Source organism: Eulemur rufifrons, chromosome 6 (genome assembly GCF_041146395.1).
Source record: "Eulemur rufifrons isolate Redbay chromosome 6, OSU_ERuf_1, whole genome shotgun sequence".
Lineage (NCBI taxonomy): Eukaryota > Metazoa > Chordata > Mammalia > Primates > Lemuridae > Eulemur > Eulemur rufifrons.
In genome coordinates, this window is record NC_090988.1 from 61,811,569 (window position 1) to 61,836,327 (window position 24,759).

The 24,759-nt window shown below is 50.6% G+C and overlaps 1 protein-coding gene across 2 annotated transcripts in view; it reads right to left on the reverse strand.

Annotated features, from left to right (window-relative positions):
- The window catches only part of GALNT18 (polypeptide N-acetylgalactosaminyltransferase 18), a 317,297-nt gene that overhangs the window by 11,817 nt on the left and 280,721 nt on the right, over positions 1-24,759 (reverse strand). For both annotated transcript variants that reach the window (XM_069469581.1, XM_069469580.1), the window contains one exon: positions 898-1,062. In XM_069469581.1, coding sequence (XP_069325682.1) covers positions 898-1,062 — 165 coding nt within the window. The remainder of the gene's footprint in view (positions 1-897; positions 1,063-24,759) is intronic.

Genomic DNA, 24,759 nt, shown 5'->3' on the forward strand with positions numbered 1-24,759 from the left:
TTCAGCCTCCTGCTAATTCTTTATCCTGTCTCTTTCCTTTCCTAGAATCTTCCCCTCTAATGCAGCTTCACAATCCCTGCCAGAGGGGCAGACCTAAACACGCCCTGGGGTCCCACAGCCTCACCTCCCACAGAACCAAATCTTCCATGGTCTGTGGCCCCTGTGACCCGGCCGAGTAGCCCCTCCAGGCTCATCTCTGGCTGCCCCTCGCTGTGCCTCCGGACCCAGCCACACTTATCTGCAGTTCCCTGGGTTTTGATGTCTCACAACTTCCGCACATGCTATTCCCTCTCCTTGGAATGCCTTTCACTCCTTGTAAATGGAGCAGGCTCCTACACATTCTTAACATTCCAAGGTAAGTACCTTGTCTTTTGAAAAGCCACCAGTCTTGTCCTACCTCCCCCCCCACCAGTTTCCTGCAATGTGCCATTCACAGACCCTAAGGGGAAGCTGAACGAAGGCCCAGCAGATGCTGTAGACAATCTCAGGTGTGAGCCTCACTTTGCCCTGGCAAAGTGAGCCCCACTCACCTCCTCAGGGCCCAGTGCGTCCATCCCTCTCCCTGCTGTGTCCAGCCTGCAAGCCTACTCTGCTCCCAGCCTGACCCAGAAACAACAGCCACTCCTCTCCAGGCACACAGCCAGCTGCCTCCCTGACCACAAGGCTCTAGGCCTCCCTTTGCCTCTTAACTTGAAGGAAGAAAGGCGGGAAATGCAGCCCTGTCCTGTAGCTTTATATGAACCCCTGGTACATAGTAGGTAGGTGCTCAGCAAATCCCTGAGAATCAGCCTGGAGGCGCAGCCTCACTATTGCCAAAGTGTCCCCTGCCTCCCCTCCACCCCCTCCCCAGCCCCTGTATCACTCTCCCAGTTTTTGACCACGGCCACGCTCTGTCACCTGAGAGAACTGCCAGTGAAGCTTCATCCTCTTGGCTTTGGCGTAACTGCACTCAATGAGCCGTGGCCGGCTGTTGACGTCCACCAGGCACCGGTTGTCATCGTCATCGACTGTGGGGCTCAGGATGCCCACGTGGATCTGCTGACTGCTCGTGTAGTACACGTTCTGGGGGTGGGGGGAGGAGGAAGAGTGAGGGTCAATGCCAATGGCCAGGGAGATGGGAGGGAGGGTGGTGACTCTCACTGGGCAGCCGGCAAAGAGGTCACGGTTAGGGAAGACCCTGGATTCTTTATGTCTAGTGGCCTTCAAATTATTTCCTATTGCAATGGATAAGAAGAAATCCTTTTAAATTCTGATCCAGTATAGTATCTATTCCACATGTATAACTAAAACAAAATTTTCAAGAGCCAAAACTTATTCTTACTATAGGTAATATACTCTGATAATTTCTATTCTATTCTTTCATGGAAAAGCATTGGTCATAACCTTTTAAATTTATTTCACCACCCACAGTATAAAAAACACCTCTTGAATCCATTATTTACGGACTCACCGGCTTCCTTCCCTCATAAATATTTCGTGCTAGATCCTGTGCTTTGTCAGTAGGTGTAGAGCAAAATGCCCGGGCTTGCGTTCAGGTGCTCAGCGCCCTGCGGGCTGGGAGGTGTGTAGCACATTTGCAGTCCACAGGGGCTGGCTCGCTTTTTTAAAGGGCCAGATGGCAAATATGTTTGGCTCTGTGGGTGTGTTGGGGAGTCCCCAAGACCACCCCCAGTTCCCATGACTCTGCGAGGACTCATAGGACTCAGCCTATAGCTATACTCACCGCTGTGATTTATTACAGGGAAAGGATACAGGGCAAATCAGCAAAGGCAAAAGGCATCTGGCAAGGTCTGGAGAAACCAGGCACAAGCCCCCAAGGGTCCTCTCGCAGTGGAGTAGCACAGGGCACACTGAATTTCCCCGAGTTGTCACAACACATGCGAAATGCTGTCTACCGAGGAAGCACCTGGGGTGTTTACTGGGGGCTGGTCACATAGGCAGCCTCTGCCTGGTGTACACCAAAATTCCACACTTCCAGAAGGCAAGCAGTTGCTAAGCATAAACTGTACTGCTAAGCATGAGCCATATGCCTAACTGACTGAGATGCCTGAACCATCATTCTAGGCGTAGTGAGCCACTGCTGCCAGTTCTGGTGGGAATCCGCCTTCAGGCCAAGCTCCCAGGCACCAGCAGGGGCCAGCCCGGTGAGCAAGCCTTCAGAGGACAGCAGTCAGGCTGGCTCTGTGAACTCCTTTTGCACAGGGGACCAGGCAGTCTCTGAAAGCTCAACTCAGCTGTGGGAGTGCACGCACACCCACAGGAAATACATGAACGAACGGCTGTGTTCCACCAACACTTCATTTACAAGAACAGGGGCTGTCCCCTGGGCTGCAGTTTGGGCCTGGTCTAGAGAAAAGCTACATGACCCTTGGCCTTTTGGCAACTTCTCTCAATCTTGAGCGGTGGTTCCCAACCAGCTTCCCAACCGAGTGGGAAGTCACGGGGCTCTGTGAGCTCTTTTCTTCCCTTACTAAAGGAACTCACCTTCTGTTTTCCCATCCCACATGATTAGGCCCCCTGAGCAAACCAAAATCCCACAGTTCTCCACTTTAGGTTAGAATATTCAGGGTAGATTCTCTTGTTATCTTGACATTTTCAAATATTTTCATCAGGAAATATTTTTGATTAATTGGTAAAATGGTAAAATGACATGTTTCTTGCTTTAGTGAAAGAGGGTGGTTGACAAGTACTTTTCAAACCTGGGTGCCAGGCCACAAAAGGCACAGAGGTGGTAAGAAGGCAGTGCAGGTGAGTAGGGTGAGTGAGGGTAGTCCTGCATGGCGTGTTCTTCCCGACCCTCAGAAGACTCTCTGAGCACCCAGGAAGGGGTGCAGGGCAGGCAGGGTCACCCCTCAGGCCAGCATATCAGTCAGGACCTCAGCAGGAAACAGATGGCACACTCCAGGTGGGGGATCTGGAGTGTGTGATAAAGGTACAATTTTAAAGGTGGAGGTAGGGTGTCAGGAACCACAAGGGAGAGTATAATTTCCTGGGGATAGTAACATGCAGCTGTTACCACCCCTAGGCCCAACGGGATGAAAGGAGAGAGCAGTTACCAGGACCTGTGAGCAAAACCTGACTCAAGAGTAGGGTTTTGGGGTGATGGTGAGCAGTGCTGAATAAACACCCCAGCTTCACCTCCCTTCCCCACTCTAATCCTCTGCAGGGCCGGAGCATTGACAGAACCCAACTGGAGACCGGAGATCATGGGAGCCCACTGGGACGTTCCATAAAGCCAGCCTCCCAGGGGGGAAGGAAGTGGGTGGAGAGTGCGTCTGGGGAGACAGGCCGAAGACACTTGTTACTGCTAAGGTCTGTTCTCTGAGGTCATCTTACAAGTTATCAGGCTCTGTGAATCTATGTAAATAGATATCAAAATGTCTAAGGTGATTGACTCTTCCCATAACAGAGGTCACATAACAGAGGTGGCTTCTAGCTTATTGGAATTGAGGGAGAAGTTGACAACTGGTAGGATTTAGAAAATTAAGCAGTCATGCAGTTAGGCATTGCATCCATTTCATCCATTCACCCAAGAAATAATGTCTAAGTTGGGTTCTGGGGATATAGAGATGAGAAAAGCCAAGGTCCCTGTCCTGCAGGGGCCACAGCCAAGTTGGGGCAACCAAGAACGTACCAGGAAATAATGGCCCTGATCACACTAATGTGACAATGTCCCTACTTCCTTCACTCACCTACCCCAACTCTTGCTACTTTGGAAATAGGAACGAGAACTCGCAGCCTCCAGAAAGCCTTTCCTGAACATGCAACAGTGTGGGGCCTCAGTCTGCACCTGCCCCCCAGGCCTCCCTCCAATAGGTGCACACCTGTTCATGCCCTTGGGTGATGGTGCCTTGTTCATGCACCATGACCTCCTCAGGACGATGTGGCTCTTAGTCACCTACATGCCAGGACACAGATTTCCTGAGGCTCAGGAGTATGGACTGCAAGACAGGGACAGCAGGGAGCCAGCCACTTCCATCCCCTTCTTCCTCCCTGTCATTAGGGCCTGGCTCTCATTAGGGCCTGGCTCTCGTCTCCAGGGTGGGCTCCACAGACAAGAGTGGCCACTCAGGTAATAGCCGAAATCAGTTTTATCCACTTAGCTGCTCTGAAGAGTCTGGGGAGATGCTCTGAGAGACGTGTGTGCACTTACTATCGGGTACAGCTGTCATCGGAGTTGTTTATTGCTCCTGAGTCTGGGAAAATCATAATAGGGACCGACAGTTGTTTGTTATTTAAAAAGCAAACAACAAAGTGCATCTTGACTGGGGTAACCACGAGGCTGGCAGATCAGAGAGAGAGGTTTGGCAAAGAGGGTTCTCTCACATCCTCACTTGGACATCTCAGAAGCCCCGCTAGGAGCGGACTGAATAAATCAATGGCCCAGCACAAAAAGGGCAGCAGTTCTGTGCGAGATGCCCACTTTCCATGCCTGCAGGCCCACAAGCATGGCTGAGCTTTCTGAGCAACGGGGACTCTCGAAGGTTTAAGCAAGAAGTGACTTAGAACTGTGGCCCTCGATGAGGGGCGATTTTGCCCACCAGGGGATACTTGGAATGTCTGGAGACATTTTGGTTGTCAGGGCAGGGGTGGGGGTGGGGGGTGGTGCTGGGAGCTGCTGGCATCTAGAGGGCAGAGGTCAGGGATGCCATCAGCGTCCTGCAATGCACAGGACAGCCCCACAGCAAAGATCTGGCCCCACGTGTCAGCAGCACTGCTGCTCAGATATCCTGACTTACACTCCTGATGATAAAAGCTGAAATGTTTTTACCTCTCGCTACGTGCTGGACATGAAGTGATTTCCATGCTCTATCTCATTTAATCCTAGTGATAACTCCGTGAGGCAGGTACTCTATTACCCGCCGTCTTGCAGACGAGGAAGCCGAGGCACAGAGAGCTTAAGTAACATGTCCAAAGTCACAGAGTTGGCGAACAGTGGCTGAGATTGAAGGGAGACAGTCTGACTGCAGAACCACACATGGGACCGCTCACCTCCCTGTCCTGCCTCCGGGGCTGGAGGGCAGAGGGATGGCTGGGAGACCAGCTTCCACTGGGGTCCCTTCGAAGCAGGGCCTGGACTAGGAGGACCAGAGGGCTGGAGGGGCCTTTGCTAAAAGGCACGTAGTAAAAGATGCTGCCAAGTGCTGAGACAGCAGCGGCCTCCCATAACTCAGCCTAGGCCAGCTGTTATCCTGTCTGTGGATGTTTTACAAACCCCCAGGGCATAGAAACGACATCCCGGACCACTCAGCTCCTCCCAGCTGTGAATGACTGATTCTGCTCACTCTCCACTCAGCCCCACACAGCTCAGCAGCGCTGCAAACCGGGTCTCCAGCATGTCATTCTGACGCTTGCAAGAGAAAGAGAAAAATCACCTGCAAGGTTGAAGAACTCACACATCCTACCTCAGGTCTCAGTGGCATTTCCTCTCCTCCCTCCGGGGCAGGGCCAGGAGGAATGACTACGATTTGGCTGCACAGCCGTCCAGGGAGCCACAGCGCCCCCTCAGGGCCACAGAGCCACGGTCCGGCAAAGCCTCCTAGGGCTGGAGGTTCCCCTTGCTCCATCCCCTACCTTGGGACAAGGGCTCCCACCCTGCAGGATGCAGGTGGACCCTGCTGCCTGCGTGTCCTCAGCAGCCCTTCCCCTCCTGGCGGGCGTGGGATGCCCTGCTTTGCAGAGCCTGACTTAGGGTCCTGCACAGAAGCCACCCCTCACATGAATCAAGCCTCACCTCAGTGACAGAAGCTCTGTCCCTGGGGGTGGGATGGCCTCAGGAGGAGAAAAGGGAGATGAAAACAGACACGCTTTTGTATACCTATATGCCAGGCCTTCTGCTAGGTAACTTCCATGCCTGTGGCCACCTTCCACTTTTAAGAATAAGGAAACCGAGCCTATGAGCGTTTAAAAAAAAAAAAAATGTACGAAGGCACACAGGTGGGCAGTTGCTCCCTCACCGCCCAGCTTGGGGAGAAGGTCCCGGCAAGGGAGACTTCCTGGCAGTTCAGGGCCTGCATCCCCTCCCCAAGTCAAGCAGCCCGATGGTCCCCATCCCTTGGAGGGCCTCCACCTCCGCCCATTCTCAAACCCCAGCTGAGGCTGGCCCAGGCACAGGAGCTCGGCTCCCAAGAGCCACCTGCTCTCGCCCCTCAGAACCAGCAACGGGACTGCCAGGGCCCTTCCCACCAGGTTGTGCTGAGCTCTGGGGGCTCCAAAAAGGGGGTTCGGGGGCCACTGTGGGTGGGATTCTAGGGCCCCTCTCCCAGCCCAGCCATGACAGATCTTTTGTCTTCTTTATAGTTGGCTTTCATGCAACATTTTGTTTGAACAAAAGGTTATGAAGAATTAAAAAAAAAAAAAAAAAGGTTTGAAAACCACTGCTGTAGAACATGAGGCGTCTGTCCAGGAGGAGGACGTTAGGGATTAGTAAGCCTTTATTAGCTTATGGCCCACCAAGTGGCATTGGCAAACATTTGGATGAGTACTTCAGCTGCCTGCCTCCAACACTCCACCCGGCCCTCAGGCCCTTGCATTCTTTGATATGGCCAATTTTTGTATTTGTCAACCATTTTATGGCCTCTTCTATTGAGACCTTCATACCGACATCACACCTTAGCCTCCATGGAAATTCTGGAACTGTCACCAAGCTGAACAAAGACTGAGATGCAAGAATCACGGGTTGGATGGAGGGAGAGGCAAGGAGAGCCTCCCAGAAAAATTCCACAGGAGCAAACTGGGTTGAGTTACATCACTTACTGATACAAACATTTTCAAGGCACAACTGAAGTACCATTTGTCTTCCAAACAATGGGAATTTTCAGCAGCTGTTTTTCCTCCATTAAATGATGTTTCCTTGGCAACACTGCTGGCCTAGAAAGTGGTTGCTCTTGAAAAGTGAGGTATCTTAGAGGCATTTAGAGATAATCTTTCACCGAGCCTCCAGCATGGGGCAGCAGTGGTGGTATTTGGCCAAAACCTTCATGGGGGTGGTGACAGAGGTGGAAAGGAGAGAGTCATAGTGGGACACTCTTTACAAGAGGTTCTAGAACCCACCGCAAGGCAGAAAACAACGGTATTTCCCAGGTTCTTACATGGTGAAAGTGGCCCAAGGTAAACCAGCATCCTTGAGGTCATTTCTTTGGACATCTACCTACACCCTAGATTTCGCAGCCCAACAAGGAGTTAAGAGCCCAGCTTTCTGCAGGGGTTGGGGACATACCAGAGGACTGTGACACAGTCTAGGAATTAAAAGTCACCATACTGGAGTGATTGCAAAGTGTTAAAATGGGGTGGGAAGTGTTGGCAAAGGTCGTTGAGGGGAAAAAAGGCCAAGCTGTGGGCTGGATCTTGGAAGAGGAGGAAGATCTGAGAGCGAATGAAATGCGGGAGGGAGGAGACAGGGAAGGAGAGAGAGGACTCCCGAGGACACACTCCTGAATGCAATCAGGCGAGGGGAGGGCTCTCACCTTGGCTGCACTTTAGAACCAACCGGGGAGCTTTAAAACCTATAAAACACAGTCTCAGGGGGTGGGGCCCAGGCATGGAGATTTATTCCAGGGGATTCTAACGTGCAGCCAAGGTTGAAGACTAGCTATGTTAAGGAGGCTGGGGTAGCCTAGGGATAGAATGTGGGGACCCCACCTGCAGGGCATTGCTTTGAAGCCCCTGAGGAGGGTGGCCAAGAGGTCAGGAAGCACCATTAGTTAGAACAATGTTTCTCAAAGTAAGGGCCTCCCATCATCTGGGAACTTATGAGAAATGCATTTTTGAGCCCAAACCAAACCTACTGAATCACAAATTCTGAGAGTGGGGCTCAGGAACCTGTGTTTTAACAAGCCATCCAGGTAAGTCTATTTCATGTTAGCATTTGAGAACCATCGGTCTAGGAAGAAGGTGGCCTTGTGGGATAGAAAGAACACGGGCTTCCAAGTCAGGAAGACATGGGTCTCTACTCGACACCTCCGTCCCTCACTTGCTACCTAGGAAGCCATTGTGAGCCTCAGTTTCCTGTTCTGTGAAATGCAGTTGTTGTGAGGATTAAAATACTGGTAGCCCCTAGTCTGGCCACGGGGACTGCAGGGCAGGGACGAGGGTCTCTGCTGGCGGATGAGAAAGGACCCAGTAGGGAGGGGACTGGTGGTCCAGCTGCAGTGCCTCGACTCCCCTAATAGGTGAGGGTTCGAGGAAACAGAGGGCAGGGAGCCGGGCATGGTGGGTGGGAGGAAGGAAATGGAGCCTTGCTTTGTTACATTTTATTACATTTCAATTTACAGAGTGATGCTTGTGACATCTAGAATGTGTATTCGAAGCGGGCTCTTTTTCCTCTTTACCAAAGAATGAGCTGCAGGCCTCTCTGCGGACAGGCAGGCTGATTTAAGGGTTTGGTTATTGGTCATCAACCCCTTGACACGGAGGTTCGTCACTCTGCTGAGGGCCATAGCATGCTGCTGCTAAATCAGGGATGAAGGAAAGTCATTTCCAAAATGATCGCGTGTTCACCACCCACAGCACTAAGTCCACATGGGAAACAGAAGACATTTATAAACACTGTTTGCCATTACTGTGCTGGAGCGTAAGTGTGTAAGGCAAGGTTTCTGGCTCAGAGCTTCCCCTGTGAATCCCTTTTCCTGGTGGAGGGAGAACAGGTGAGGCTGGGCATGTGAATCCCCCAGCTTTGCGGGGAGAGGTTTGCAACTGGTACTCAGCCCATCCGTCAGTAGCTGATCCAGTTCAAGTCAACACACACCCTTTGTGCCCTCTCAGGTGCCAGGCCTGACCCGGGCACTGGGAAAGCCGAGAGGACAGGACGTGCCCCTCCTTCAGGGAGCTCTCAGCATGGCGGTCAGACAGACGCGAGGAAGGTGAATAGGACATAGTCGCAGCCGGGCTTACAACAGATGACTGGTCCAGGTGCTGGGGCACTCCAGAGCACGGGTGACAATCTCTACCCGAAGCTGTCAGTGAGTGATGAGGTTTGAGAACAGTCAGAGAAGAGAGTAGTTTGCCTAGATAGCTGACAAGGGCAAGGGACTCCTGGCGAGGGAACGGGCAAAGCCAAGCCACAGCGGCCTGACAGCACGACACCATTTAGGGAAGGAGAGTGCCTATGGGGTGCTGGGGAGAGGAGGCCGGAAGAGCACCCGGGGAGCTGAAGAGTGTGGACAGCACCTCGTTGTGACCTCAGATCAATAAGTCACTCCACTTGTTAGCGCATCTGAGGGGTCCTTAGAATCTTCTGAGTGCAAAATATCCAAGGGGCCTGGCAAGTGTGCCTGGGCTGGAGGTGAGTCAGGCAGCTTCTGCAGGCCCGTTTGAGAGATTCCAGATGCAGGTCTGCAGAACAGCAGGAAGAAAAGCAGAGCTTTGACCAAGGAGTCTTCTTTGAATTTAAGACTGAATAGGAAAGAGCCTGATTTCTGCCTCCCACGTGCAGCTAGGGGACGCAGCCACGCAGCACTGTGGCTGGGTCTGGAGGGGTTTCCCTTAGTGTCACAGCCGTTGCTGTGGCTGCTGTTTTCATGTTTAATTCCAGGCCTCACCCCCGCGGCATGGTGTCAGCCATCTCTCCGCCACCGTCTGTGGGGTTCCAGCCCAGATCAGCAACCCTGTTCCCCATTTTGCATTGTCTTCTCTTCCTGTGTCTTCCTGAGCTCCTGGGCCCAGTGTTCCCCTGGCGAGTCCCTCTGCCCCAGGAGACAGCCAAGTGACAGGGGTTGCCCTAGCCTTCCCGCATTGAAACCGAGGGTCGAGCTGGAGTGAATTACCAGCGAGAGAGCAGACAACCCAGTGCAGAGAGTTGCGGGATTCTTGAGATACTGAGAGTTTTGTTTGCTTTCTTGTAGCAGCAGCTGGCCTCCCCCGGGCCATGGCAGTAGGCGTGTCTCACAGGTGGCCAATCAGAGTGCCCCACTGCCTTGGCCCAGAGATTGGGTTCAGGATGGGTGTGTGAACTCATCTAGGCCAATGAAAGTCCTCCCTGGCATTGTCTGCTGTGAGATCATGTGACTGGAAGGCTTGAAGCCCGAAGCTACTTGCTGCCTTCGTCTGCAGGTACACTGGGAAAGCTCTCCGACTGCAGGAGAGAGCAAGGTCGTACACACAGGGATCGGAGGCAGAAGGTGGGGAAACAGTGAGGAAGGGAAGTCTGGCTCCTGCATCCAGTTCTGCCTGAAGCCCAAGACAGACATGGACTTGTCAGTGACATGAGATGATAAGATTTCTTTTGTATTTAAGTTGGCTTGAGTTGGGTTTCTGTCACATGCAACCGAGAGTCCTGACTAACACACAGGAGGCATTCCCAAAATACAAAGGGGATAAAGCAAAAATATGACCACGTCATGGCTCAGTAGTCCTTGGCTGCAGAGCGAATGTAGGTGTCGTGTGTGTATATCATTTATTCATTCATTATAATAAAGCAGGTCACTGTTTTAATAATAAAGTGCTGAAGTTTATGAATGTTTGACTTTTTTTTTTTTTTTTACAAGATAAGGAAATGTCTCACGCATTTACATGCCAGTTTCTTGAGTAGGTGGGAAGCTAGTGAGGCTGGAGGTTCACATAGGCCTAGTAAGTCCCCGGTGTGGGCTGAGTTTCTGAACATTGTCCATTATGTGGGTATACGGAAGAAATTGAGAACTGCTGGGAAAGCTGAATTACAGAGAAATAAACTCAGCGTGGGCCAGAATAAGACAACGAACAGGTGCCCTGGCTTGGGATTGCTGGTGGAGCCGGTCTGCAGCCTCCCGTGTCTGTAGGGAGCGGTGCTTGCAAACTGCCCCACCTGGGCCTTCGCCCCTCCCTTTGATGCTCACGCTCTCTGCTTGCACCAGGATCAGCCCGGCTGCCCGGCACAGGCTCCTGCCTGGGAGCTCTCCCCAGCGGCGCACTCTGACACAGATGGGAGCTGCAGACACAGGCCACACCAGGCAGAAGCGCACTGCCAAGGGATGGATCGAAGAGGCCCCATCAATAGTACTGGCTCGGGCCATGGGGCAGGCCCCAGCGGCTGAAGGATGGGGCTTGCCTCAAGGAAGAGGGATGTGCACAGGATGTGTGCTACTGTCAGGACAAGGTCAGAGACAGAGCAAAGAGCTGCCAAGAGCTTCTGGAGTTGCAGAGTCATTGTACTTGGCCTCAAAAGGCAGGGGAATTGACAGCCCTCACTGGCTCCGAATGCACCTGGCCCATCAGCAGTCCTGAAGAGATCACCCTCAGATGAGGAACATAGCAAGGGACTGTGACCCTGCTCACAATCCCCCTCGGGGCTCAGAGTCTCCTGGATAGAAGGCAAAGCCCGGGTGACTCCTGGAAAACCTACTCCATCCATTTTCACAGCATAACCTGGCATCCACCCCATTTGTGGCTGTAGCAGATGCTGTTGGTGCCCAAGCCCTGGACATGTGGATGGCCCTCCTCAGTCAGTCCCTGCTGCCTCCTGCCCGAGGAGCTGTTCTTGCTGCAGGAGCTGCTCAGCCTGCACTGGGCCCCGGGAGCAGCCCTCATCCAAGGACGGATGGAAGCTGGTGGATAAATAACCCACCCTTTTTGCCCCTTGGGATAAGTCTGGGACATGTTCCCTACAGCTTCCAGAAATCCCCAGCAACACAGACCCCAGCAGCCCACACTGGCATCTGCTCATCATGCACTTGGACTGACCTTCCTGCCTCCCTTGCCCCATTTTCCCTCTGCCTTACCAGTACTTCCTGGAATCACCTCCCAGGTAAATTACTTGCCACAAACCCCTGTCTCAGGGTCTGCTTCTATAGATGCCCAACTCAAGAGAGCAGCTGGCCCAGGGCTTGCTCCACCTGCGGCCCTCATGCCCAGGGTCCCCAGCACAGGTATGAGGTAGAGGCTGAGCCTGTGCTGTCACTGTACTTGGGTCCCAGCACAACCTCAGTCAGCAATGCGGCTCATTATGAGCACCAAACTTGGTGCCCCGGAGCCTTTTGAGGACACCACATGTGACAGACCACCTTCCAGTGTGGTAGCCATGGTGACACCTGAGTCTACTGCAAGGCAGGCCCGGGGCTGAGGGACTGCTGCAGCCCTCTGGCCCGGATGTCTGTGGGCTGCCACCATACAAACTCTCTCGCTGACCCTGCCCTGCAGCCCATGAGTCCTCCTGTAATGGGGACGCCTTCGGGTGAGAAGCATATTTCATCTTTGCCTTGACCCTCCGGAAGTAGCAGCCTCTGGTCATCCAGCACATGCCCCTGGGAGGGGCTGTCTGTCTAACAGTGACCCATGTCCTCTGAAGACGGCTCTGCCCAGGGTTGGCCCCAGATGGTCCGTACTCTGTGACTGCCACCCGCCCATCGGGGAGATGGAGCTGTTACAAGAAGGCTCCTCCAGGAATTGAAAACATGACGTGGAAAGACACGGAGACAATTGTCCTGTAGCTGAGACACATTTTAGGAACACTCTCTAGAGGAGATCCAAGGACTTTTACTGCTGAGGGCCCTGGAGCTGCCCACTTCCTGCCTTTCCTAGTCAATCTTCCCTCCGAGCCTATGAAAAGCAATCACCCCGCGTTTCCTCAAATGGCACCCACTCTTTGTTTTTAGCTGAAGCTACCCAAGTTTGTTTTATTTGTGGTTGTTGTTGGTAATGATTCCCTCCCCTCCAATTAACAAATACAGTCAGCTCCATCATCGGTAAGTTCTCTGTGTTCAAGGGATCCTGAATGCCTGGATCTGACTGCTGAGCCCCACTAAGGTCCCTGTTTTGGAAGCTATTGCTCAGAGCCATCCCTGGCTGCGTCTGCGTGTCTGCTGTAAGCTGTGCCTGCTCACTAACAAACAGCCAGGAGGGAGCACATCCTGTGCACTGAGGAATGCGTCCCCCGATGTTCCTCCTTCCACAAACGCAACAGTCTGCCAACTTGGCCTCAGCTGGTGGCAGTCGATGCCTGCTTCCTAACCACAGTAACCAATTGGTTCATTGTTCAGAATAGCCACTGCCCTGTCCTATGAGGCTCCTCCTTGTCTTCCCCTCCCTCCTGAGCAATCATATATCCCCACATCATTAATGTCAGATGTGACCATGTGTCTAGCGTTGGCCAATGGAATGTGAGTGAGAGTGGCAGGTGTCACTTCCAATCAGAAGCTTTGAGAGTAAGCATGTGATCGGCCACCCCTCTTTTGCTCTCTGCCACTGGACCTGCAGCACCCCAGATGGGGGCTGCTCCTTTGGCCCTAGAAAAAGGTGAGGTGACACAGAGCTGAAGCTGAACCATGGTTACTATGTAGCATGAACACAAAAGAAACGTGTCTTGTTGGAAGCCACTGAGATTTGGAGATCATCAGCCTAAGATGACTGATGCAGAAATGACACTGGAGGAAGTGTGCTGCCAAACCTTGAAATGTGGGACACTGGCTTTGGGGCCAGAGCGGGGTGGTGGGGGAACCATCACTGGAGGCTGGAAAGGTGGTGACCCTATGCAGCCGTGAGACGCTGGGCAAACGTGTTGCCTGTGATATCCTGGTAGACCACTAACGTGGCAAAGGAGCTTGTGCCGTGGATCAAGAGCACGCCCTTGGTCACCATCAGCTGCTTTGACAAGGTATGGCAACATAGAGATAAGGTCAGGAGAGAAATGCACGTGTAGCATGGCCCAGAAATGCGTGTTATTATAAGCCACTGAGGTCCACCCTGGAGCATAAGGAAGGATGAACTGACAGCCATTTTGTTAAGCTCCCTGCCCACATCATCACACAAAAATAGAACTTCAAAATGGGGTGCGTGCTCTTAAGGAAAAGCACAAGGGACTTTGGGCATAGATGCCAAGGGGACTTGATTTAATGAGGGGAGGGGAAGGGGGTGATCCAAGAAAGACTCGCTTTGGGTCCAGAGAACTCTGCCTAGACTCAAGTCTATTAGCTGCATGCCTAGAGACAGTCTACACAGCCGTTCATTCTCTCAATCTACTCATCCGTAAAAGCAGGGGCTAACAATGCCGCCAACCTCATAGGGGTGTTGGGGGAATTATACGGAATGATTTGTGCTCGGTGTTAGCTGTTAGTGACGCCATCGTGACATCTGTCACTCTCTATTAGACTCCAAGTTCCCCGAGGGCAGGGACAGTGTTTGTGTTGGTCACCTTGGTATCCCTATTATCTAACCCACTGCTTGACACATGACATATACTCAAAACCTATTAGTTGATTACATTCATGTATTAATCAATTATTCCAGAGATCCTTGAACTCCAGCTCAGAAACACCCAGGCTCACTCCCTGGTGCCTGTCTCACATCCCATATTCTGTCTGTCCAGTTTGGACCAGTATCTTGGACACCACTCTCCATATGGCCCTGTGGATTAATGGCTTGGATAGAACAAGGTATCTCCCAAGCACAAGATTCTTTTTTTTTTTTTTTTTTAATTTCAGCATATTATGGGGGTACAAAAGTTTAGGTTACATATATTGCCCTTGCCCCCCTCTCCCCCAAATAAGAGCTTCAAGCCTGTCCATCCCCTAGCCAAGAGCAAGATTCTTAATATTTGCCCCCAGCATTCAGTCTGTGCCAGGCCTAAGACTTACCTGGCCCCCAGGAGAAATGAGGAGGCTCAGTCACTTGCTGGTATATGGCATATGACAGTTATCTTGCACTGCATTAAAAAGAGCTTAGACTATTCCCAGTGAGAGATGTGTGTGCGTGTGTGCATGTGTGTGCATGTGTGCATGTGTGCGTGTGTGTGCAGATATCTTAACATATGGTCAGTGTGGAATCTGGACTCACCAGCAATCTCAGTGAGCAGGAAGATATAGGAAAAAGCATAGTAATAAAATGTGCAGGTTAAGATCCAGTAGGGAGAAGTCAGCCCAGAAAAATGGAATTCACATGGATGAAATAATGCGCCTGATTTTAATCTGCAAATATAAATCTCTCTATTTTACTTGCTCCAACATCATCTCCATCTCCATCTTTCTAGTTCCTGGAAAAAATATAACCAGCTTTACTGGGGGAAAAAAGCTCCAGATCATGTCTTTATTGGAAGTTACACACCATAGATAGCAATGCCAGATGGATTGCACCGTGGCAGAGAAAGTGTTGGAAAACTAAGACCACTCTTATTTGGGATCCCTTTTCCTGCCATACCACAAGATAGGCAGTCAATAAATATCTCTGAATGAGTGCATGAACAAATGAATGGAATAATACAAAGTGAACATGATAGGGCCTTGTGATATGTTACAAAAATGGACACAGATTTTTCCCAGCCTTGCATGCAAACCACTTTGCAATGTGACCCTGTAGCTCTTCCCTTCAAAGGGGGAGTCAATTTCTCTCCTCCTCGAGCCTGGGCTTGGCTGTGTGGCTTACTTTGGCCAATGTAATTTCCATAGCAAATGGGACACAACAGAGACCTGGAAAGCACTCATGCATTTGGCCCGGCCCTCAGGGATGTGAGGTGGAGGTGACACTCTCCTCTGTAAGGATCAGACGTCAGACAGCACCACACTCTGCCCACTTTGTTCTTCTCACCCAAGTATCCGGCAGTCTGCCACATCCACCAGGGTCTTTGGCATCAGGCTCAGCTTCCTTACATCACACCGGACAACATGCAGAGTCTCAATCAGTGATGCCCCCTGCACTGTGGCCTCCATTCTGAGGGGGGACTGTGCTTTATCTGAGCCACCCACAGCCAGACTGCAGCTCTTAGTGCCCCAAACTATTACCCAGCTCTCACCTAACCACCTTGCTATGGTTCAAATGTGTCCCCCAAAGTTCACGTGTTGGAAACTTGATCTCCAATGCAGCAGTGTTGGCAGGTGGGGACTAATGGCAGGTGTTCGGGTCATGGGGGGCACTGCCCTCACGATTGAATCAATGCCATCATGGAGGGAGTGGGTTCCTTACAAAAGGATGGGTTCAGTCCCCTCTCTCTCCCTCCTATCTGCTCTTCCTCCATGAGATGATGCAGCAAGAAGGCCCTTGTCTGGTGACGGCACCTTGATATTGGACTTCCAAGCCTCCAGAACCATGAGCCAAGAAATATCTGTTCGTTGTAAGTTACCAGTCTCAGGCATTCTGTTATAGTAGCACAAAACAGACTAAGACACACCTATTGATTTAGATCACCCACTCTCTTACTTCCCAAATGCCTGCTCACCACCTAATTAAGGCCTTTGGAATAATCACCTTTTACTTCCCAAATGCCTGCTCACCACCTAATTAAGGCCTTTGGAATAATCACCTTTTTTCTTTCCATGCATACTTATTGCTCCCTCCTGACCTTTCCCTAGAAAGGCTACACCCCATTTCCCACAACCACCCCCTTCCCAACAGCTTCAAGTCTTTAATTCCTTATCCTTTCTACCTTCTACACCTGTAAGCCCCACCTCTGTAGCCTTGTTCCCCTTCTCCACACCTGTTCCCTGGATGCTAACACTACCAAAGTAAATTCATGGATCTGGGCAAATTAAATCCACCACAAACTCAGGGTCTTCAACCTCGACTGGGCCCTAGTATTCCTCCTCTGGGTACCTGCTCAGCATCTGAGCCACTCCCACTCAGCAGGGTTTCTAAATCTCTCTCTCACATAACTTCACTTGCAAGATGGCCTTCTGAACCTCCCTCCATCCTGCCTCTAGACCTCAGTGGAAGAAGTTCCTTCCTATAGTCTACAACCAGCCCCACCTGTCCTCGCCCCATCCCTACCCCCAGGGATGTGACTTCCTTAATTGTTTCTCTCTACCCATACATCAGATCTCCATCTCTACTGATTTCTTCCCCTCAGCCTCGAAACATGCTCCCTTACTGCTTTCCTTATAAAGCAAATCCAAGTACACACCTCCTGTCAATCCCACACCCCTCCTGAGGGCCAGGCCCTCTCTCTCCATCCCTTCGCAGTAAACTGTGAGGAAGAGGAGTCTATACTGGTCAGCTCCACCTACTCACCCACTTCCTTAGACAGAGGCTATCTTGCCACCACGTCCCCCCAGACAGCCCACGGCCACGGCACGCATCACAGGGGATGGTATCAATCGTCCTCAGGCTCCCAGAGCAGATGCCAGGGTGAACCTTGCCACCATAGAAACCTCCAGAGGGGGTGAGAGGTGAACACTAGCTCATTGCATTTTGTGATCATCACTTAAAAAGCTTTAGTTAATTTTCCATTTATTTAGTTATTCCTTTATTCAACACATACTTATTAAGCACTATAATGCCCTAGGCAAATACGATTAGGCGATTTCTGCGTACATTCCAAGGATGCTAAAGATGCTGCAGAGATGTAAATCTATTCTGCAGCCCGGTTGTGCAAGAATTGAGACCAGTAAGTCCTTTTTCCTGCAGAAAAAATGCTATAAAATTTTTCTTTTGAACGTGTGTCCTTCACCCAAGCCAACCTCCACTCCCACACGTGTTCCTGCATTTAATACTGTATTTTTGAGAAAGAAAAAGATAAAGCTATTCTGGTGATTGATTTAGAGGGCCCAGCTCTGCTTAAATTCCCTGTATATTAACACAGTGCTAACCTCAAGGACTCCACTAAAGCTCTGCCCTGGCACAGCTAATGCACAACAACAAAAACAGATTTCACTAAAAGCGTCTGGGACAAAGGCAATGTGGTGACAATGAAGTTACTTGGGAAAATTGAATATAAGAATCCATTTATGCCCATGATATATTCTGAACATATCTCCTTAGGAACTTTCTTGAAATAGACGAGCATATCCTTAAGCTGCCCTGATGTAAACAACATTCAGATGTCCACTCTCAATGCTACCAGCCATTCCCAAATCTCAGAGCCTGTTTATTTATACTCCTTCTTTCTCAAATTCTCAGTTAGGGGTGGTACCACCACCTCCAGGGGACCTCTGGAGATGCATGGGGATGTTTTGGTCCCATATTGACACTACTGGTGGACAGGGTCCAGATATGGTCAGCATCCTACCCTGAATAGGACAGTCCCACACAATGAAGAACTGCCCCATGCAAAATGTCAGTGACACCCTACTAAGAAACAGCAAGCACCAAGGGACAGCCAATCAAGCAGCCCACTTCCTGAGGGCCTACATTTGGTGCAAGGGACATGAGAGCACTCACAGAAACCACGGGGAAAGCTCCCCACTTCCTGCTCCAGATGAAAGCAGAAGTGCTTTCAGGAAGGGCGCTGTACTATGCCATTCAGGAGATAGAATGCTTGCAATGTCTACTCTGTCGCCGGCTTGCAGTTTGTATTCTGGTCTCCCCTGGGTGCAGTTCTGTAAGACCACCTTGAGTGGGGGAGTGAGTTACAGAAAGCTGCAAGGGAAAACACTGGTGAGAGAAGCCCTGCCCACAGGAGAACCCCTGGGGTCTGAGAAGTTTCCGTTTCTCTTGCCTAGGGGTTGGGTCAAATGGAAAAGCAGGCCGGTTCCATGTGCCAGCTGGACATGGTGGCAGGAGGGGCACTGATGGAAGGAGGTGCCCCCCACTCCTGCCCAACCTGTGCCCACAGCAACCGGCCGGTCATCAAGAAATATGATCAAGGTCTGGCTTCCATCCTAATCTGAGAGGGCGCATCTCTCGAATGCCTATCCCCAGGTCTCCAGGAAAAGATTGAGGATCTGAAAGAAGAGGTATAGATCCCACCAGCTCTGATCTTGACTAATAATAACTAACACTAACACTAACAAGCAATTACCATACATTGATTGAGGGCTTCCTGTGTGCCAGCCATGGCGCTAAGCATCTTATGTACAGTTGACCCCTGAACAATGCAGGGGATAGGGGCGCCGACCCCCTGTGCAGTTGAAAGTCCATGTATAACTTTTGATTTCCCAAAATTGAACTACTAATAGCCTACTGTTGACTGGAAACCATACTGATTCATAAACAATTGATTGACACATATTTTGTATATGTGTTATATACTGTATTCTTACAATAAAATAATCTAGAGAAAAGAAAATGTTAATAAGAAAGTCATAAGGAAGAGGAAATATATTTACTATTCATTAAGTAGAAGTGGATCATCCTCAATGTCTTCATTCTCAATGTCTTCCCCCTCTCCTAAGGAGGAGGAGGAGGAGGAGGAGGAGGAGGAGGAGGAGGAGGAGGAGGAGAAGGAAGAGGAGGAGTTGGTCTTGCTGTCTCAGCGGTGGCAGAGGTGGAAGAAAAGCCATGTATAAATAGACCTGTGCAGTTCAAACCTGTGTTGTTCAAGGGTCAACTGTATTTCTCCATTTAATCCCCACAAAACCTCCCCAAGGTAGATGGTTTTACCCCCATTTTACAGTTGAAGAACCAGCCTTTGGATTAAGGCCAGGAGGTAGCAAAGCCAGTGTGCCTAGTCAGGTTCTTGGAGGTCTTTGTGAGGAAGACTGCCTAGGCCTTTATTTACTTAAAAAGCCAACAATCTTATTAACAGATCCATTAATTAACCAGGGAGCACTGAGCCCCTACTCCATGCCAGGCAGTATGCTAGGGATATAGTGGAGAATAAACAAGACCCTTGCCCTCAGGGAACTTACCAGCTAGTGGTGGAGAAAGACTATCAACAAGTAAACAAATTCACATATAATCACCAAATATAAGAGCTGTGATGGAGTCAGACAAGGTACAGAGATCCAAGAACAACAGGTAAGAGCACCTTGGACAGGACGGTCAGGAAAGACTGCCCCGAGGAAGTGGGTCTGGGGCGGGGACCACAAGGATAAGAAGAGGGAGAAAGGAAGCCGGGGCTTTGGGCCTGGGGAGCTGAGACTAGAGGTCTCCCAACGGGGAGAGAGCCGCTGCCCCAGGTCCTCAGGGGAGAGTGGAGCACCCCAAAGGCGAGAGGCACGTGCAGACAGCCCTCCTGAGCCGAGAGACAGCTGTGTCCTCACCCAGGGGGGATGGGGAAGGGCAGTGTTGATTGAGTGGTGTTTTCAAATCTCCTCCAGCCCAGTCTCAGGGACCTGCTGTCAGTACTTTCAGGGAGAAAACTGCAAAGTAGACACAGTTTTCCTCTAGGTTCTAAGAGGAAGAGTGTGCCTGGGTGGTTGACTAAGTCAGTGACTCCTCCCTGTACTCTGACCGCAGACTTTATGCATCGGCAAGTGTGCACCGCACGCCCCTGTGTGCCCAGCCAGCATCGCGTCACACTGGTGGCTTAGTGTCCTGACTTTGTCCTGAGAACTTCCCAAGAGCAGGGGCCACATGTTTAAACTAGGGAGGTAGCACTGAGTCACGGGTCTGAGCACAAGCTCTATAGTTAGGCAACCCGGGTTCTAAGCCAGGTTCCACCACTTGTTACTTGTGTGACCTTGAGCAAGTGACATAGCTGCCAGGAGCCACAGTTCCTCCCCTCTGAAGATAGGGCAGTACCTAATTCAAAGGGCTGCTGAGGATATTAACTGAGCTCATACACACAAAGCGCTTAGAAAGATGCCTAGAAACAGTAAACAATAAATGCAAGCTATCCTTAACATCATAAATGCTTGTTGAGAGATGGCTCTAATTTGAACAAGAGACCAACTTTACCGAGCCCAGTTCTGTGCCAGACTTGGTGTTAGGCACATGCAGGTTTCTTGCTTCCTTTAACTCTTAGCACCTGCCCCCATCTTACTGTTCAGGAAGCTGAGGCTCAGAGAGGTGAAGTGACTTATCAGAGAGCACAGAGCCAAGTCGGGATCTCAATTTAGCTCCTCTGTCCCTGGGTTTGGTGACCTGTCCCCAAGGCCAGAGAGGCCTGGGGACAAAAGAGGCCTGGAGAGCAAAAAGCTCTCCAAAGAACGGTGGCAGAGGGCAAGAGCCTCACCCAGCCTGTCAGTGAGCCTGAATGCTGGCCCACTGTGGCGCTGCTAATGACTGCTGCTTCCCTGCCTATAGGAGTTTAATAAAAGTCATGCAAGACTCGCTGTTTACAACTCTAATTGTGGAATTCGGACATGAAGTGAAGAACATATCATGTGGAATGAATAACAAATCAAGCGGCTCCTTTTTTTAGCACTGACGCTGCGGGAGCTGCCCAGAGTTCACCATCACTTGCTGCAAAGAGGAGGTTAACGCTGCAGCAAATGACATCTGTGTGCCTAACACATCCCTCCACTCCCTCCCTGTCTGCCTGCACCCCCAGGCCAAACTGGTGCATCCAGACCCCCGGCTCTGCCTCTCTTTTGCAATTACCAAAAGAGAAATGGAGATGAGGTGCCTTCCAAAAGCAGAGTGGGAAACCGGCTGGGTGCTCAACTCACCCAGAGAGTGGGGACCAGTTCCAGGCGGGCTGGAATCAGGGCTAACTGCAGGCAGCGGGTGGCTGTGATGGAGAGGAGCCCTGAGACAGTCACCCAGGCCACACCCTCTGGAGACCGTAGAATCTAAGGGAGGCCGTGCTGGTAGAGAAAACAGTGCTGTGGTCTGCCCTGTTCTTCCAGCCTCACCCTTGGAGTGGTTGCTCCTGGGTGTGACACAGCAACACCTATGTCATGTTCTAGGACTCCCAGCCTGCATCCAGCACCTTTTAGGGCTGAGACATGGGGGCATCTTTACATCTTTGAGCCCAAATAGGGAGAAGCTGGCCATGTGGTTTAAAGAGTAAATGAATTGGCATATTGAAAGTGTCTAGCAGAGATCGGCACATAGTAATTACACATGTGTGTATATGTCAATGTATACATACAGAAGTATATGCATAAACACATATTATATAAATATAATATATATTAGTAAAATAAAAAATAATATAATGACCTATAGTTAAATAGCATTTACTATGAACTAAGCTGTAAGTTACAGCATTTGAGGCAAAGATAAAGTAAGTATCCTGTCCCAAGTCAGAGCTAATAAGTGGCAGAGCCAGGATTCACACCCAAGTGGCCCCAGTAGGGGCCCAGCAAGGTCAGTTCGCCTTCTTGCAGCAGCGCTGTAGGGAAGGAGTGAGATTGCAGGCTGGATTATTGAAGCAACGTATTCACTCATCACTTCCCAGTGAGCAGACAGTGAGAAGAGTAAGTTGCTGAGCTCCGGGATGCAGGCAGGATGCACTAGGCACCTGGTCTCCATGGACACTTCAAAGGGCTTCAGGATGCAGAAGCCACCCCAGTCCGAGGGGCTGTGGAGGGGGTGACTGTTGGTGCTAAGCTCAACTCTTCCCAGATTCCCATGTCCCCCTTCTTTACCCTTGGAGAAATGGCTCTCGAGTGTGATGTAATGATACCTACCAGCACGTGCGAGGCACCAGGCAGGTGTCATTACATACAGGCCTTCAGAGCCCTCACAGTAATTCAGAGAAGTGCCCGATTTCACAGATTAGAATCTAACTGGGATTGGAAAGATCAAGTCACTTGCCCCATGACACATGTGGTATGATCCCAGCCTGCTGAGCCTCCGCTCATACTCTTTCCACCTCATCATGCTGCAGGCAGGAGCTGAGGCGTGGCTGCCCAGAGGGATATGCAAGCCAACAGCTCAGGGGACGACAAGTAAATAGATCCAAGTAACCCTGGATTCGTCCTCAAATAATGCAAAGCTGGAGGGGACGAGCCAAGGCTTCAGGACCACATGAAGCTCCCCCAAACCCTAACCCGTAGGGGCCGACCATCACCATTCACCAGCCAGCGCCTGGGCGATACAACCACACACCAAGGAGTCACAGAAGGCACATTTAATGACATTAGAGCCAAGAAATAAATTCAGGGAAGTTTTCAAAAAACTGCAAAGCCACTCAGTTCCTGGCATGCTTATTTATTTATAGACGAGAAAATCACAGAAAAGTGAAGAAATCTGCCAAAGGCCACAGAGAAATGGCTAGCCTTTTGAATTTTTGGCCCACAAAGTAAAACTTTTGCAATTGTCTCTGAGATGTTCCGTGGAAGGTCTGGGGGTGCAAGCACAATCCATGAGACGCCTTTCATGCCCCTGCTGCCATCGGGGTGTTGCCAAGCAGGGGAAGGGCGATGGCGTCATGGAACGTGTCTCCAGGTTAAAATGGAATACTTTTATCTCAGCTGTAATCTTTATACTGTGAGTCAAAGCACTTCCTGAAGCATAAACATGGCAGCTTCAGTGTTTCAAAAACTTTAGAAGGAATTAAAGTCCCTTTCATCTTTCTTCTCCTGCAGCCAAGAATTTACCTTCCCATAGGAAAGGCACTTTTTCCCCCTGTGTCTTTTACAGTCTGGGAAGATGGTGTGGGGCAGTAGGCTGCAGGGCTTCCCTGTATGTGATTACCTAAGTGTCTGCCTCCCTCTCCAGAACAGGACTCCTCCAGGACAGGGACCTGGGCAAAGCTGCCTTTCCCTGTCACAGCCCTTGGCATAAAATCATAGTCAATGCGTGTTTGTTGAATGAACAAATGAATGACGGAGTGAATGAGTGATTGATTGAACACAGAGTCTGTGGGGAGACCCCATGATTGTATGTTTCCCATCAGAAGGCGTTTTCCCGGCTATTACGCTAATTAGGGCTAATATTCTCAGTTATTTTGAGGATTGCTTGAAATTTGCTGCTAATTTAAATAAAATGGGTTACGTTTACACATTAACCAATTAGCACGCTTCTCAGCAGCTTCACCTCACTAATTGGATTAGTCACACCGCTTTCTTCTATCTAGGGCCTTCTCCGAGACCTGGGAATATCACCCTGTCAGAGTGAACTGTTAAAATGACATTGAAGCAGAATCCCCCAAAGGGTTTGAACATAGACAGAAATCTGCTGCTGTGCTGACCTTCAGCTGTCTTTGGGCCACTCGGGTGTCACTGTAAGTTGCTCTGGTTACAAAACCATTCCCATCACTGGCCCAGACTTGTTCTTCCAGGGAAATGAAACATTCCCAAATGAGAGGACTTCACGAAAGACAACCTCTCATAGATCTGATGAAGGAACGGATGGAGCAACGGAGGAGGAATTGGAAGTCAAAACACCGCAAGCTTCCTAGTCCCGTCTTCGCCAGTAACTTCTGATGTGACCTCAGACAAGCCAACTCACATTCCACACATCATTTTCCTGTTTGTCAGAGGTAAGAGTGACTCAGAAGGTGTCTAAGTTCTCGTGACAGAGACAAGGCCTCCTGGGCACACAGAGCGCCATCACCCGCCAGCCCTCTGCGGCCAGGCAGACCCACGTCACTAGGACTGGCCCGTGACACGTGAGAGGAAGTGACGTGAGGTGCTTTTCAGCTGAGACAGTAAAAATCAGATTTCCAGTCACACTTGTCCCCTTTGGAGGTATCGTGGGTTAAACTGTATCCCCCCAAATTCATACGCTGTATTCCTAACCTCAGGTACCTCAGAATGTGACCTTATTTGGAAACAGAGTCATTGCAGATGTCATTAGTTAACTTGGGATGAGGTCATGTTAGGGTGGGCCCTTAATCCCACGCGAGTAGCGTCCTTGTAAAAAGGGACACAGAAAAGGCCACATGAAGAGTGGGGTTGTGCTGCCACCGGCCAGGCGCCACCAGAAGCTTGGCTAGAGGCTGGGACAGACCCCTGCCCAGGGCCTTCCGAGGGAGCATGGCCCTGCTGACACTTTGATCTTGGACTTGCAAGCTCCGGAACTGTGAGATGACAAATTGCTGTGGTCGAAGCCACTCTGTCTGTGGTACCGTTACGGCAGCCGTAGGAAACTAATGCGGGGGAAAGGTCACGTGGTCAAACTGGAATCCACTAGGGTCACGGAGTCACTAATGGCCTGCAGAGTCCTCAACTTTCAACAGACTTCGTGAAAAGAGTTAAAAAAAAAAAAAAAAAGATCTAAAACTGAAAAATAAGGCCACAAGGGAGGGGGAGGTAGCCTGTCCTTTCAGTGTTATACTGAGGCATTAGCAGGTCCATCCCAGAGTGTGTA